Source organism: Phoenix dactylifera, chromosome 2 (assembly GCF_051530095.1).
Source record: "Phoenix dactylifera cultivar Ajwa chromosome 2, Ajwa_hap1_PhDact_Kaust_v1.1, whole genome shotgun sequence".
Taxonomy (NCBI): domain Eukaryota; kingdom Viridiplantae; phylum Streptophyta; class Magnoliopsida; order Arecales; family Arecaceae; genus Phoenix; species Phoenix dactylifera.
Genome location: NC_143191.1, coordinates 55,877,496 through 55,889,659, shown reverse-complemented (window position 1 = coordinate 55,889,659; position 12,164 = coordinate 55,877,496). Strand labels below are relative to the sequence as shown.

Genomic DNA, 12,164 nt, shown 5'->3' with positions numbered 1-12,164 from the left:
TAGCCTCCCCATTGGCACCATCCCTATGATGAGCAATATAGAAATGTTAAAATGTTCACTTCAAACTCTCCCTGTTTAAGTGTAATTAATTACGGATTTTATCCCTTTCACTAGTCTCACAAATGTGCCGAATGTATTATGCTTGTTTTGCTTTTCCTTAAGATTGAAGTATTTGCCTTTACTTAGATTTTACTTCTCTTGAATAATATCCATTTTCTTTTCTTTATCTCTCTCTCTTTTTGTTATTCTCAAGTAATTTACATGAAAGAGCAGAATAAAGAAATAATCTTATATGCTGCATATAAATGTATATCATGCAAACAGCATTTTCATTATGCCCAATGATTCATAGCTTATCACAAGTTATTTTGAATTAGAGATTTGAGGCATAAACTTGTGTATTTCATGGTTATGCATTATATAGGAAAAAGTAAACTTCAATTTAATCACACCATGAAACAATCATTACTAGCATGAGAATGAAGCATGATATCAAGATGATCAGCAATTAAAGGTTTAATCATGCTACCATATAATTTCAGACTATTGATTTTGCTCGACTAACTCACAAGAGAAGAGTTTAGATTACCAGTGCATTTAGCATTCTTCAAGCCAAATACCTTTTAGATTCTTTACACCCTTGGCTGAAGAAAATCTTCCTTTTTTTTTGTTTCCACGGGAATGTTTATTGTATCTTTCATCGAGGTGTCCTTCAAGTTGAAATTTCTTGCTCACAAATCCTGTATCATTAGCAAAATCTTTTTCTTTTCTTGAAGGCAATTCATTAGGTTCTCTAGGATACAAAAACATTCATACAACATATTTCTTAACTAGATGACTCAACATGAGACATGACAATAATTGAATTTGAGTCACTTTACTCAAGAGATTGCCTAAATATAAGCAAGCACAAGTCACTTGAACTAAAGAGATAATTTTATTAAATAATATGGTTCAAGGACACCCATGTGAGGCAATAAGAAGATTTATCAAAGTCAAACCAATTTCTTATTTTCAGAAGCAATTTAGCTTAGATTCTATTTGCTTAAGATAATTATCAATAAGATATACCAGTTAAGTTTTAATCAAATTATCTTAAATAGTTGTTTCTATCAAAATTCTGGTTATGATTCGGCTTTCAATACAAATAATCTTGTTTCAGAGAGATAGGCAATTTTCTTTTAGATTAATTAAGATTTTATATTTGACTTATGGGAGATGGTTCAAAGGAATTAATATTTATACTTTTAGAATATTTTTATGCTCAGATTAAACATGACGTGTTAACATTAATCAGTAGAATTTGAGATAATTTTATGTAAGGATATTAATCATTCAATCAAGGATACAATGATTATACTAAATGAAATACTTTAAAGATCAGATTTATTAATCTTAGATTTTTAGAATAGTCTTGAGAATTACTTATAAAGGAAAAACAATCCATTGTTATAAAACTTTTTAGTAGAATTCCCATTATGATCACGACACATTAATCATTTATGATTGAAACATATGATGCATACATGCGACTTATAGAGTAAATCATAATATATTTCAAATAATCACATAAGGAATGAGTGATATAATGATAAATTATACTCATACCTTCACAAATAATGAAATAAGATTTCATAAGTATTATGCTCAATAAAGTTTTAACATGAAGGTATGAAATCAGCATCAAGTGTTTATACTAGAGAGGGAATTTAAATTTTGTAAACTTGAAAAAGAAGGTTATATATATATCCATTCATTGTTTTCTTATCATGATGCAAGCACTAGAAAGTTTCATGCTAAAATCGTTGAGATAAGATTTAACATATGAGGCATTTAAGAAAAAAAAAAAAACTTTGATGCAGAGAGTATCGTAATTTCATAAAAAGATAATTTCAATACACGAAGTAGAATGTTAAACCTTATACTAGATTTAATGAATAAATTGAGACTTATCTTTAATTATGTGTCAACGCACCCATTTGTATGAAAATTTCATTTGTTCCATGGGTAGCTTGGCACATCTACATCTACATCCTCATATTTTCATTTTGGGTACCCAAGCTTGCTTGGATCCTTAAGGGTTAGTGCATATGGTTCCTTTTGGAATCCAAATCTGTTTAATCGTAATAACTTTACCATTTGATTTATTCGTATTAGAACCATAGGTAAAGTTGTTATGCCCATTCTTTTCATGTTTGAGATAAGTTATCTTATTTAATGGTTTGCTTGGTGAATTGATAATCTTTTTCTCTAGAGATTTATTGTTAAGTAAGGAAGTCGAGCCAAATTTTGATTTATCATAATCAACATGTTGGCTTTCAAACATCATTTTTAATCTTTCTGAACTTACAGTGAATTTGTTAATAAAAAATTTTAATTGGTTGATTTCTTCATTTAGGTTTTGATTTTCTTTAATTAAATTCTGATTTTTCTGAATCAATTGTTCTGAATTTAACCTTAAGCTTTCATTTTCAGAATTTAGTTTGTCTTGTATGTCACCAAAAGAATTTCTTTCTTTTGAAATTTTCAGATGTAGCTTTTTATTCTTTAAACTAAGCTTCTTGTATTCTAAGTATAAATCAGAAAATGCATCATGAAGTTCATCAAATGTAAAATCAGATTGAGCTTCAGTATGTACTTGATTTTTGAATGAGAAATCACTTTGTATTCGAGTACATACCTCATCTTCATGTGCCACAAAGCAAAGATCTTCAATTTCAGTTTGCTGCTCTTCTTCTTCTGAGCTAGTTTCAAATTCACTAGAAATGTTAGTGCATTCATATTTAACTTCAAGCATACTCCATATTTCCTTAGCAGTCATGCAAAAAGATATGTTATTAAGTTCACTATCATCCAATGCACAATATAGAATATTCATGGCTTTTGCATTTTGCTGAGCCATTTTCTTATCATGATTAGCATTTGTATGTAGCCCATTGACTATGATACTCCATAAATCATAGTCATGTGCTTGAATGAAAATGCGCATGCGTGCTTTCCAATGTGTGTAGTTTATACCATTAAATAGTGGAGGTCTATCAATTAATTGTCCCTCACTCATAGAACATCCCACTTGGGTTGTCATGATCTTTAACTCTTGATTGTGAGATCAATAATTACTATTGGAGCACCTTGCTCTGATACCACTTGTTGCCCAAGGTGACAAGCCAAGAGGGGGGGGGTGAATTGGTTTCTTTTAAATTTAAACTATCTTACTCAAGTCAAATAGATGGTTAGTAAGCTTAAACAAATCACAATACAAACAACAAGAAGTATAGTGGTTCGGTGCTCTCCTTAGCACCTACGTCCACTCCCCAAGCGACCCCTTGGGAATTCACTATAATCCCGCGGATTACAGTTGGATTGTTTTCCGGGCTCACAATCCAAAAATCTTTGTTGGTTTTACGGGCTCACCAACGAACCTTTACACTTTGGTTTTCCGGGTTCACCAAAAACCTTTGTTGGTTTTACAGGCTCACCAACGAACCTTTACAATTGGTTTTCCGGGTTCACCAAGCAACCTACGTTGGTTTTAGGGGCTTACCAACAACTTATGTTGGTTTTACGGGCTCACCAACGAACTTTTACAATTGGTTTTTCGGGTTCACCAATCAACCTATTCCGTTGGTTTTGCGGGCTAACCAACCAACCTTTACAAGTAGTTTAATAAACAAAGGAAGAAGATTTAAACTCCTAGATGAGCAAATATAACAATATAATCTACAAAGAAGAGTTTAGAGAATATTTATCGCTTGATGTGACTTCTCTCTTCTTTGTCAAGGATGCTTCACTCTTCAAGGGTGGATGGAGCTCTTGATGACTCTTTGAATCTGCTCAACCACTTTCTTTTGATTCTTGAATGAAGCACTTGGATGAAGCTTGCCTTGCTAGGGTTCTCTCTTGAATGCACTTGATGTATTTTCCCAAAGCTTGCTTCCTCTGATGAATACTCCCTCTTAAATACTTCTCCAACCTCCAAATAGTCCTTCCTGACCGTTGGATTGAAGAAACTAGCCGTTTATAGCCGTTGGGAGTCCAAAAAGCACTTCTGCACAACTAGCCGTTATGCTTCAGCCCGTGTTTGGGTCGGCTCAACCTGTCCTTGGGTCGACCCAACTTTCACTTGGGTCGACTCAAACATTCCTTGGGTCGACCCTCTCAGAAAACACAGAAACTTGAAATTCAGCCTTCCTTCCCTTGGGTCGACCCAACCTTTCTTTGGGTCGACTCAAAGTTCACTTGGGTCGACTCAACTTCTTCTTGGGTCGACCCTCTCAGTAATTCCAGAGAACCATTTTCTGTCTTCTTTTCTGTCTTGCCTTTGGGTCGACCCTCTCAGGGTTTGGGTCGACTCAAGCTTGGGTCGACTCAACCACTGTTTGGGTCGACCCTCTCAGTAAATCCAGAGAACATATTTCTTTCATGTTTTGAGGATCTTGATCCTTGGGTCGACTCATGCTTTCCTTGGGTCGACCCAACTCACTGTTCATCTGTGCCAATTTTGCAGAATGACTTCTTGATGTGCCGGGGTCGACCCAATCATCTTTTGGGTCGACTCAATCCACACTTTGCTGCATCTCAATGTTAGATTCATTCAAATGAACAATGAAATATATCTATGTCAATTCATACAAATATACTGAGAGTAATGGACTTATAAATGAAGTATTGATTTAACTTATAACATACTCTAGATAATTGCTTGTTAATCATCAAAATAACACTATCATCCTCAACTTGCAACTTATCTATGGTTTATTGCACTATCTCTGGGCCTAATAATTTCTCTCGCCCACATCATCCCAACAAAATAGAAGATCCATGTTAAAATATTCCAAATCTAAGATCAAACAAGAAATCACCAACCGTTAACGCTAAATTTAAGATGCCCAAGGTTCTCCCAAAAATTGTCAACAATAGGAGAACCCACTGGTGAAAATTACATAGCTACCTCTAGATCATCCATAGAATCAATAATATTCTCCTCTGCTAGAAACTAAATCAAGTATTCCATCATAATACCTTTTAGATCAAATATTAATGTCCTTAACCAGTTTCAAAATAACTCAAACCACCACACTTCCGCTGCGCACTCTGATCTAATTCATTAAATACTCTAGAGCCTCTAAATGATTTATGACTGAAATATCACTTTGCACTGGGAGTAAGAAAAATCTTTAAAACTTTAATTGAGCAGAACCTCCAGATCTCTCTGTTCTCAATTTATGTAGAGTATACTAACCATAGCTAACCCTCAAGCCATTAACCAAGTTTAAGGTTACTATATAATATTCACAATCATTTTAGAATTCAAAATATCTAGATTTAATTTAAAATAAGTTAACCTTGGATTTCCTCAGCAATTCGATTAGACAATCTACGTTGATCTTCTTTCAAAAAAAAAAAAAAAATACTTCAAATTCAATGGGTTAGAAGTTATTGAGCCAATATTACTATGAATAGAATTAACTCCATTATCCTCCAAATCTTTCTTCACTAAGATTCTTAATGTTTAACATCAATGCTACATGTGATAACTCATATAAGCATCTCAAAATCGAAATCTCTACCCAATATTGTATTTTACAAAGATTCCTGGTTAGATCATAAATCTAGACTTGTGTTCAAGTTAACACATCCAATAGTCTCCAACAATTATAGAAAAAATTTCAGTAGCCCAATCTGAATATACAAATTCAAATAATTAGAATTCTCCACCAATTTGCATACTAGCCTTAAGAATCTAACCCACCAATAGAAATACACCTATTTAAAATATCCAAACATACCAATACCACGTATAGATTCACCAACATATTCAACTTCGAAGAACATTTCTTTCAATATTATGAAATCTTCTTAGCTCACTTCAATACTATGGAAGATCTACGTACAAATCTCACTCTAATAATTAGCAACAAAATCAAAAGTACAATCACATCAAAACCTATATCAAGTTTGAACTTTCAAGTCATTTAAATAATATATGAGCATGGTATAACCGATATGCCATTGTTGACCTTCCTACACTTATCTTAGGTCAAACCCCTCTTATCATGATCAAAGACAATTTATACTTTCCTTCCACACTCATCAAAAACCAAATCCGATACATACATTATATCACAATGCCCAGTGATCTTACATCTTAAGCACTGAATTTAATTGTCATGTTCCAAGTGATCATAACCTTAAGCTATGATATATTCCTGTCACAGTACCTAGTGATCTTAAACATATACTCAGATTTCGATTTGTCACTATCCCCAATTATCTTAAACGTCAAACTTTAATGCCACTAACGCCACAGTCCTTAGTGATCTTAAACCGTAGATTATAATATCATTTTTGTTACAATCTCAAGTGCTTATAAACCAAGGCTCTGTTAGTTTTTCTATCATAATTTCCCACTCACACTCATCTGAACCTAAACCTTAGGATACCTTAACCTTAAGCTCTGATACCACTCTGTCACGCCCCGAACCCAGCACCCGGGTCCGGTACGCGACCGGCCGCATGAGCCCGAGAGCAGTGCCCTAAAGATCATGCAAGGCCTATGATTAACAAAAATTCCAATAAATCCACAACTAATTTAATAATTCAAATAGACAAATCCGACATGTCCAAATAAACAAATTGGTTCAATTACAAAGTCTTCAAATGTTCATCGACATCAAAGAAGGATAAACAAACTAACTAACTAATAACTTTGGTACTCGCACTTTGCGCCCATCCCATCCAAATCTATGCATCCTGCAACTCTGGTAAAGAAAAAGAAGAAGAGGGGGTGAGCTTTACAGCCCAGTAAGAATCCCTACACATCCATACCAACACAATAATAATATGAATTCGAAAACCACGACAAATCGATGCACATTTCATGAAATCATAAACAGTTTCCATAAGACTCAAATAATCAATATAATTATGAACATCAAGCATCAATAAAAGTCCATAATTATACATCAAACATCAATGAAAGTCTGGCCACATAAGAATGATATAGTATATATATAGCTTATAAATCACTATGACTATTTTCAATGCTTTTTCTTCCTATTCCATGTTAACTTGATCCGGATCAATTATCTTTCCGACTTTGGGCTACATCCCGGTCACGTTTCCGGCCCGTGACGGGGCAATCGATAGTATCACATTTCCGGCCTGTGATGGGGCAATCGATAGTGTCACATTTCCAGCCTGTGACGGGGCAATCGATAGTATCACATTTCCAGCCTGTGACGGGGCAATCGATAATATCACATTTCCAGCCTGTGATGGGGCAATCAATAATAACGAGATAAGCCCAAAGTCCCTGTTCATTTAATCAATTCACAAACACACATCCATTCCCTTTTCCACTTTATCCGACCTAGACTAACCATGGTCACGTTTCCAGCCCATGACAGGGCAATCAATATAACATGGTTAGTCCATGCCACCACATCCATAAATCCAATTATGCAGATATAGGTTATACACATACATGCATCCATCATAATTCCAATCACAAGCCAACACGACCAAAATATAATTTAATATAAACTATTTTTTTTGCTTTGTCTGGATCATAGCATATCAAACATATATATAGTGCAAAATATTTATATCATGTAGGATTGGCGTACAAGGAATCTTATCCTTTATTGAAAACTCAGACAACTAATCACCCGCTCTCACGGCGATCTATAAACCGGAACGCACAGGACTCCGCTCAGCGTTCCTCCCGTCCAATAGATTGTTCCCCTACAGAGTCAAATCATCATTAAAATTTACTCAAGATATATGATAATCCAGGACCCCTGTTTAATCCTCTAAAGGGTCCTCTAAAATCTAGCATTTCCAAGACTATGTAGAGCCCTCAAAACAATGAACTCCCCGGAACTAAGTTTAGAGGGAGAGAGGGCCCCATCTAGAGATAAACTAGAGAGAGAGAAGGGGAAAGTAAAGACGAGTGGCTCTCCCTCTCTCTCTCTCTCTCCCTCTCCTTTCTATTCTCCTCGTGGGCATGCTCGGTGGCAGTGGCCACCTGTGGCCGGCGACCCCAGCGGTCGACGGCCCCTATCGTGGTGTCGGCCATGCGCCACGCCTGGCGACGGCCGGCCACGCGCCACCCCCTGACGATGGCGGTCGAACGGAAGGAGAACGAGGCAACCGGGCTCCTTGTCTCCAAATCCAACGGCTCACCGGCCGTGTTCAAGAGGCTTAGAGACCGAAGAAGAAGAAGGAACGACTCACCTTGCCTCCGGCGAGATCCTCCCGACCGGATCGACGGCGATTGGTCCGATCCCTTCCGCAGCAAGTTTAGAACCCCAATCTCCCCTCTTCTTTTCTTTCTTCTTCTTCTTTTTTTTTTGTGGAAGCCTCTCGGTTGATGCCCTAGGGAGAGGAGGAGATCTCGGCCCGATTGCTAGGGTTTTTATCACCCTAAGATCCTCCTTTCCGGTGGATTCGGGAGGAGGGGAGGTATTTTCGAAACAGGGGAGGGAGGGCATTTCAATCGGGAGACTCCCTCCCCCTTTTTCACGTATTGGGCCGGCCCAAGCCCACCAAAAATGTGGGTCCTTACAAGTATAACATCCCTTGCTTGCTGAAGCAACTACAAGATATGAAGAATAAATTTATGAGCCTATTTGCCAATTATCTTCCGTTCATAACTACAGAAAGAGGAAAGAAAGGAGAAATAGAGGTGGAAACCAGTTCTGACCTTTTTCTTGTAGAGTTGACCGCCATTGGCCGATACTTGATTGCTTCAACCTGAGGTGGGTGATGCGCCATCAGATCAGAGGCCAATCGGGCAGTCCTTGGCGATAGATTTTGTTGGAGAGAGTCAACTTGTGGAGGGAAGGGAAGCGTGGTTGTTCTTCACCAGCACCTACTAACCACTCTGGGAGAGACTCTGCTTCTCGATCATCGAGCTGTATGTGCTCCACGGCATTCACAGCCTCCACAACCTTCAATTCCTCACAATCCTCAACATGCAAGTGTTTGAGTACAGGAAAGTTGGACACTCTTTCCAAACTTGAGTTGTGGACCAAGATCAACTCTGTAAGAGAGGGGAGGTTTTGTATATTTCTCATGCCGTGGGCACGTGTAATTTGTAATGTCTTCAGGGCGGTGACATGATAGAGGAGGCTCTATGGAAGAGACCTCAACTCCGGACATCCATTAATGATCAATATCTTAAGAGAAGGTAGCAACGATGTTGCTTGGTTGTCCTCCTCCTCCCACCGCCACCACCATTCTTCCCAATTAGGCATGTTTTCAAATCCAAGTTTCTCTAGTTTGGGGAAGTAGGAGGAGAAGCAAGAGTCTATTTTTCTTCCATTCTGTCCTCTTGCACCAGTACTACCACCTGCCAGCAATATGAATTCAGGCCCGATGCTCGTGACCGCAGAAGCACCTTTAATCCAGAGGTACTCCAGTTGTGGCAGCATTCCCAAGGGTGGAAGTTGCTGGCATAGACCACAATTCATTAGATCCAGCCTTCGCAGGTTAGGGAGCCATGACGAGGAGGGTGTGATCATCCAGCTGGGAAACTCATGGCCGAAGTAGCCATTGATTTCAAGCAGTTCAAGGCATGGCGGTGGGCAGAGCTCCTCGAATACCTCCCCCATTCTCTTGATATCTTCCTCCTCGTAATAATTTGCACGAGGCTGCTGCACATCAGAAGAGCTGCTCAGTAGCGTGCAACTCAGAAGTAGGCGGAAAAGATGGGGCTTGGCTTGAAGTGCAGCGGCTTTTGCTTCAGCCCTGTCTGATACCCTCTCCAATTTGACCATGCTAATATTCCGGAGCTGGACGAGAGATTTCAACTCTTTCAAGGTGCAGAACCTCTCGTCTTGATGCCCCTTGTGCTCCTGCTCCCTATCAGTTTCTCCTACTCCAGATCTGCAGCCCTCGCAACCATTCGCTACAAATCCCCGAATTGAACGTAGTTGTTTCAGTCTCCCTATTCCCACAGGCAGACCATCAAGTGGTGCACCCCGGATGTCTAGAACCCTCAAATTGATTAACCACACGACACCATTAGGGAGGTTGTGCAAATATTCACAATCCTCGAGTATCAGGAATAGGAGATTTCTAAGATTTCCTATACTCTCCGGTATCTCTCGTATTTTGGTATGAGAGAGATCAAGACGTCTAAGGTGCACAAGATCTCCCAAGGAAGTTGAGAGATTGGCAATGGCTGTTTCCTTTAAATTCAGGACCCTTAACTTTCTTAGCTGTCTGAAGAGATCTTCTGGAAGATCGTGAATATGCGGGGTATGAAAGAATGACAAGGTCCTCAAGGATGTCTGTTTCATTATCAAGTCAGGTATGGTTTCTAAGTTTCCATCTACAATTGATAAACGGCGTAGTTTTATCGATAAAGAGGACTTGATCTTGTTTTCAAATGCTCGTGCATCCCCGATGAAGCACTCATCCCCTGCTATATGTTGAGCTAGAGACCGCAGGAGGTCATGCATCCTGCAAACAAATTGATCATACCACTTAGAATCTGGCTGTAGAAGGTTCCTTTGCACCAACTCCTTCCAATACCCTTCTGCCCAATCTTCCAAGGGCGCATCGTCTTCGGATGTTACAAAGCCATCTGCAATACAACTATTGGCAAAAGTTATCCCAAAAATTAGGGAGTCCTTAGGAAATAATGAAAGGGAGGTGAAGCATTGCTTTAGAGGAGGCGGTAAATCCAGATAACTCAAGTACAACGGGCCCATCTTCTCGTTTGGAAGTTTCGTAAAAGACCATGCTGGACTAGCGAGGACTTTTTCCCATTCTGAATGCCTTTTCTCCTTGGTTCGAAGAACCCCTCCAACAGTCCGAAGAGCAAGCGAAAGGCCATCACATTTCTCTACAATTCTCATCCCGACATCACTTAACACATGCATGTCTCCTTTCTCACATTCCTCAAACACCATCTTGCAAATTAATGACCAACCATCCTCTTGAGACAACTTCTCCACACTATGGATGTATACTGCTCCCATCTGTCTAGCAATGGTTTCATGTCTACTTGTTATCAAAATTCTACTATCTGCCGAACCACTATGCAAGGGCTTTCTCAGTAGCTCATCCCATACTTGCGCATCCCAAACATCATCCAAGACTAGGAAGAATTTCTTGTTCATGATGACTTGGCTAAGCATGGGTTCAAGCACTTCCTTCTCCTTAGCCTCTTCAGGATCACCTCCAGCTTGCTTTATTATCGATCTCAGTAAATCGGACTCGGAGAAATCTTGGGACACGCACAACCAAATCTGTGACTTTGGGTTGAAGTTGTCCCGAAGCTTCTCATCATTATAAATCTTCTGAGCAAGAGTAGTTTTGCCTATCCCCCCCATGCCAACAATGGCAAACACTTGGATTTTTTTGTTATCTTCCTTTATCAGCAAATCCGCCAACCTCCTCGTATCATCCTCAATTTTCTCTCCCATAAGATCAGGTTCAACAATAGAAGGTGTCTTGCGGGTTATTCTACACTTGTAACGGTCATCACGAGGAGCAGGCGTAAGATGGAGGTTATCTTTGCGCTTGGCAAGTTGTTCAAGCTCACGGTTGAGATCTCTAATTTTTTTGCCAATCTCATGACGGAATCTGACTTTGTGCAAGCAAGCAATAGGAGGGTAGCAACAACGTACCAACTCAGTATGACGAGATGTGGATGAGTTTGGGTTGAAAAGCTTTTCGCCCTTGATCCGACATTCATCGAGGATGTCGTCTGCATCGTACATGAGATCTCGTAACTCGTTCAGCCAACGGTTGATGGGCTGGTTGTCCTCGAGGCGTCTATTCTCTGCATCAGCAAGAACGTCCTGTATCATCTCCAGCCACTTGCGGACCTTCTTGATTTCCTCGGGCACACCCAAGATCTTGGCAGCCTCTTCCTTTGCATAGGTTGATAGCATCCAACACAAACGAGAGACGAAAGCATCCAGGACCATCGCCATTTTTTCGCTTCAACTTCTACAAAGACGAGACACTAGTTGAAGGATGGTGGGAAGGAAGAAGAATCACGGACTGGAAGGCATCCAGGACTAAAGGACAACCGTTGTAGAATAACCATGTGAACATAACCCTATAAACCAACACCATCTTAAATACTAAATTATATATGACAAAAAAGACCAGTTCTGTGGGTAGAGTCAACTCACAAGTTGACT

The 12,164-nt window shown here is 39.0% G+C and overlaps 1 protein-coding gene across 1 annotated transcript; it reads right to left on the bottom strand.

The window, feature by feature from the left end:
* Window positions 1-6,795: 6,795 nt before the first annotated feature.
* On the bottom strand, window positions 6,796-12,004 carry LOC149768438 (putative disease resistance protein RGA3). The gene has a single exon (XM_089929249.1). It carries the CDS (start codon window positions 11,949-11,951, stop codon window positions 9,138-9,140), a length of 2,814 nt encoding a protein of 937 aa, XP_089785375.1. The 5' UTR covers window positions 11,952-12,004; the 3' UTR covers window positions 6,796-9,137.
* Between the last annotated feature and the right edge of the window lie 160 nt (window positions 12,005-12,164).

Coding starts and splice junctions, on each gene's coding strand:
- LOC149768438 (XM_089929249.1), bottom strand. CDS start 11,951: ATGGCGATGGTCCTGGATGCTTTCGTCTCTCGTTTGTGTTGGATGCTA.